Source organism: Apaloderma vittatum, unplaced genomic scaffold (assembly GCF_000703405.1).
Source record: "Apaloderma vittatum isolate BGI_N311 unplaced genomic scaffold, ASM70340v1 scaffold25780, whole genome shotgun sequence".
NCBI classification, from domain to species: Eukaryota; Metazoa; Chordata; class Aves; order Trogoniformes; family Trogonidae; genus Apaloderma; species Apaloderma vittatum.
In genome coordinates, this window is record NW_009693216.1 from 1,819 (window position 1) to 2,170 (window position 352).

At 65.3% G+C, this 352-nt stretch overlaps 1 protein-coding gene across 1 annotated transcript in view; it reads right to left on the reverse strand.

Annotated features, from left to right (window-relative positions):
* Window positions 1–352, reverse strand: part of LOC104280612 (acetyl-CoA carboxylase 2-like) — a gene marked incomplete at its 5' end in the record, with an annotated part of 2,890 nt that overhangs the window by 1,492 nt on the left and 1,046 nt on the right. Inside the window, one exon of the mRNA XM_009878314.1 lies at window positions 140–221. Coding sequence (XP_009876616.1) covers window positions 140–221 — 82 coding nt within the window. The remainder of the gene's footprint in view (window positions 1–139; window positions 222–352) is intronic.

Sequence of the window (352 nt, forward strand, 5' to 3'; positions counted from 1 at the left end):
AGGACTGGGAGCTGCCACTGCACAGGGTGGGACGTGCCACAGACACAAAACGGGCCCTGACCAGGGCAGCATCCCCCGGGAGCGAGCGTGCCTGCATGCACCAGCCCCCTGCTCCTGCTTGGCACAGGCAAGACCTTACCCAGGAAAGCTATCCCGTTTTTCTGCAGCAGCTCTGGCAGCTTGGGGTTTTCCGAGGCGTGTCCCCAGCCAGCCCACACCGCCTGGCACAAGAGGAAGAGCAGCGCGAGCCATCACCCCCCATCACCCACAGCAGGGCAGGGAGCACCCTGTTTCCGAGCGCCCCTTCTTCCCCACCCGCTTCCCTCGGCAAAAACGCCCAGCGGCTGGTACC